This window comes from Protobothrops mucrosquamatus, unplaced genomic scaffold, assembly GCF_001527695.2.
Source record: "Protobothrops mucrosquamatus isolate PMUCROS unplaced genomic scaffold, P.Mucros_1.0 scaffold16868, whole genome shotgun sequence".
Lineage (NCBI taxonomy): Eukaryota > Metazoa > Chordata > Lepidosauria > Squamata > Viperidae > Protobothrops > Protobothrops mucrosquamatus.
Genome location: NW_015402631.1, coordinates 1 through 3,677, shown reverse-complemented (window position 1 = coordinate 3,677; position 3,677 = coordinate 1). Strand labels below are relative to the sequence as shown.

General features: G+C 40.6%; 1 protein-coding gene across 1 annotated transcript; it reads left to right on the top strand.

Annotated features, from left to right (window-relative positions):
* Nucleotides 1-4: 4 nt before the first annotated feature.
* Nucleotides 5-3,677, top strand: LOC107301795 (deoxyhypusine synthase-like; the record flags this gene model as incomplete). The annotated part of the gene is made up of 5 exons (XM_015830975.1): nucleotides 5-46; nucleotides 1,295-1,400; nucleotides 2,440-2,543; nucleotides 3,258-3,383; nucleotides 3,545-3,677. Coding segments are annotated over 5 exons (474 nt in total), but the record flags the coding sequence as incomplete, so codon positions are not given.

The window sequence follows — 3,677 nt, the reverse complement described above, 5'->3', positions numbered from 1 at the left end:
CAAAGAAATCAACAATCCAGAATCAGTCTGTTATTGGGCACAAAAGGTAGGCTGAGAAAGTAATTTCTGTTTAATCCGTTGTTTAACTTCTTTGTAAATAAGTGCTTGTCTTGGTTGTTGCATAATGGGAATGTCTCCTTTTTTCTAATCTCTGATCACCTTAAGGCCTGTTTTATAAAAGTAGCACTCAACTTACAACCATTAGTGACCATTTGAAGTTACAACAACCCTGTAAAAAATGAATTATGACCATTTTTCACATAACTGTTGCAGCATCTCCATGTTGTTACATATCAAAATTCGGACATTTAACAACTGGCATGTACTGTGTTTCCCTGAAAATAAGACCAGGTCCAAAAGAGGCACTAAGTCTTATTTTTGGGGGGGTGTCTTTTTTACTCACCTCCTGCACCGACAGCCCTGCCCAGCCAGTCCACTTCTTCTGGAGCAGCTTCATTCTGCAGCTGCATTCTGGACTGCATTTCGCAGTCAGGCCTTTCTGGAAGGCCTCTGCAGCCGAGCACTGAGTTATGGATGAATCCATAGCTCGGTCCTTGGCTGCAGTGGCGTTTCCTGAAATGAAGGCCTGACTGAGAAATGCAGGCCTGGCTGCAGAAGACGCCTCAGAAGAAGTGGGCCGGCGAAGAGATGCTTGGCTGCAAGGTAAGTGGATGCGGGGCGCATGGGGCAGATCCACAAACCCCTCCCCCACCCTAGCTTGATTTTTAAGTGTGTGCCTCACCCCAAAACTAGGGCACATTTTGGGAGTAGGGCTTATATTAGGCCCATCCCCAAAACTCAAGCCAGGGCTTATTTTCTGGGTAGGCCTTACTTTCAGGGAAACGGTATTTACGATGGTTGCAGTGTCCTGGGGTCACGTGATCACCTTTTGTGACCTGACAAGCAAAGTCAAGAGGGAAATTGGATTTACTTAATAACTATGTTACTAACTTAACAAGTTCAGTGACTCACTTAACTTGCCAAGAAAGGTCATACAATGGGGCAGAACTCACTTAACAGCTGTCTTGCTTAGCAATGGAAATTTTGGACACAATTGTGGTCATAAGTCAAGGTCTATCTGTATTTATATGATCTTGCACATGACCTTTGTATTGTTGATGCTGCTGTCCCACTCATTTCCCAGTGCGTAGCTGGTTCTTCCCCCCCCCCATGACTAGATATTTCTTTAAAACTGGGCTCCAAGGGAAGAAAAATAAATATTTAATGCATGAAACAAATGCAGGCAGTGCCTCTCTGGCTTCTGTGAGCCATGCTACTTATATTTTCTCAACAGAATAACATTCCTGTATTGAGCCCAGCAATAACAGATGGATCCCTCGGAGATATGATTTTCTTCCATTCCTATAAGAAACCAGGTCTTGTGCTGGACATCGTAGAAGGTGAATGAAAATATTTACAACATAAGTTGGCCCCTCAACAATCTGTATTCTGCTTGCAACTTCTGCTTTAAGACAAAAAGGCAGCTCAAGGGTTATGAGCTGATGCTATATGCCTTTTTTTAGTTATAAAAATTTGTTGAACTCTGATTAACAGACATCAAGTAACTAAATTATAGTAACATGCAAGATGCATAGAAGAGAACTATTGAAAATAAAAAGTACTAAAAAGGCAAGGAAAGATACAGTACCATACATGTAGAAAATTACCATATACAGTATTGAAAATATTGACATCACACTCTATTGCTGATAAGGCAAATGATAAAATCCATCCAGATTTGATAGAAATATGGTTTCTGCCCCTGATATTTTATTATTTTAACTTTATAGTTTTTTTTTTCTGAGGTAGCAGTTGAAAGGTAACCTTGAAAGAAACTTTCAATTGTTATATTATCGAGAGTTTTCCAGTGCTGGGAAATTACAATTTAGTTGATAAAATTAAATAGCTAAAAACTTCCTAATTTTCAAACTTGAGATTGGCTCCCGTAAATAGATGCAGTAAGCCTAACTCTCAGGGAACATTCAGTTCTTTGTTTAGTAATGATACTTATCTCCTCCAAATATGTACAGAAAGCTGACAGCCTGGATTTGAGATCTGAGTGCCACACGACAGGATGAGTTTCCATCCCAGCTCCCAACCTATCAGTTTGAAAGCATGCAAATGCGAGTAGATAAATAGATACCACTTTGGTGGGAAGATAACTGCTTTCTGTGTGCCTTTGGCATATAGTCATACTGGCCACATGACCATGGAAATGTCTTTGGACAACACTGGCTCCCATGGGCAAGAAACACACACACACAAACCAATCTGACTGGAATCACAAGCAAACAGTGTAAACTTCCAGTGAGTTCTTGCATTGAAATTGAGGTTAGCAAATGCTGAATGTTGAAAGCTTGCAGCTGTAGGTTTATTGTTCAGATGTGCAATGCATTTGCAATACTTCCATCATAACCATTATTGTCGTCTCTCTTACAGACCTGAAACTCATTAATACCCAAGCCATCTTTGCCAGGAAGACAGGAATGATCATCTTGGGTGGAGGCCTTGTTAAGCACCACATTGCCAATGCAAATCTGATGGTGAGGGAAAGTGGTGTGTAGTAGCCACAAAGCCAGGGTTGATTTGGAAGGGAGAGACTATGGTATGAGATAAAACATTTGTTTAAGCAAAATGAATATAGAGACATCTTGGTGGTATTTGGTATCCCTCAGTTCTTATAATTTTAACAAAATGGCTTTCAACAATAAAACAAATATTTAAAGGCAATCTAGTAATCCATTATACCAGACAACAGTGCAGAAGGTGAACATTTTTACTTTGGATAGTTCCCCAGAAAATTAAAATGGCTGTGAGTATAGCTTTGAGTTGTTCAATTGACAGGTCATCACCACAAAACTGAAATTTCCAGTTGAGGTTATGGTAATTCTTGATAATCAGGAAGACCCCATGCTATGAGTTTGTTCCCTGGATGTTGAATGTAAGGTCAGACCTTGGCCATTCTTCTTCACATTGTCCTGTTTAGTAGGGCTTGGAAGGACTTCTACAAGGAATGTTGATGTTCTTCTGCCAGAGTGGATAATATTAGGTTAAATCATTATTGGGTCTAATAATCATTTTTTGAAGTTGCTCTAAAGCACCCGTTCATACCCTTGCATTTTGGAAAAGATTAGCTACATCAGGGCAATGCTGATCTTAATGACAACTGAAGTGCTCATCATAGCCCTGCTATATCTAATCAAGGATATAATCAGTCAGCTGAGCCTTAGAGGTCACCAAGTTTTTTTGGTTTCCAGAGAAATGGAGCTGACTTTTCTGTATATGTCAACACCGCACAGGAGTTTGATGGTTCAGATTCAGGAGCTCGGCCTGACGAGGCAGTGTCCTGGGGAAAGATCCGTATGGATGCCAAGCCTGTCAAGGTATGTGTGGGACAAGAGATCACATGCTGACAGGGATGGGGGCATGATTTCCAGGACTGCCATTATAACCAGCCTGACAGGCAATTTGATTTAGAAAAAAAACAGATGAATATTTTGGAGAGGGACCAGTCATCTCAGCTACCGTGTTTTTCTCTTATCAGGTCTATGCTGATGCTTCTCTGGTTTTCCCATTGCTGGTTGCAGAGACTTTTGCTCAGAAACCCAATGCTTTTGTTCAAGAAAAGAAAAATGACTAAACTGGGAACTGCTGCATGAGGCATTATATCTGTTCAG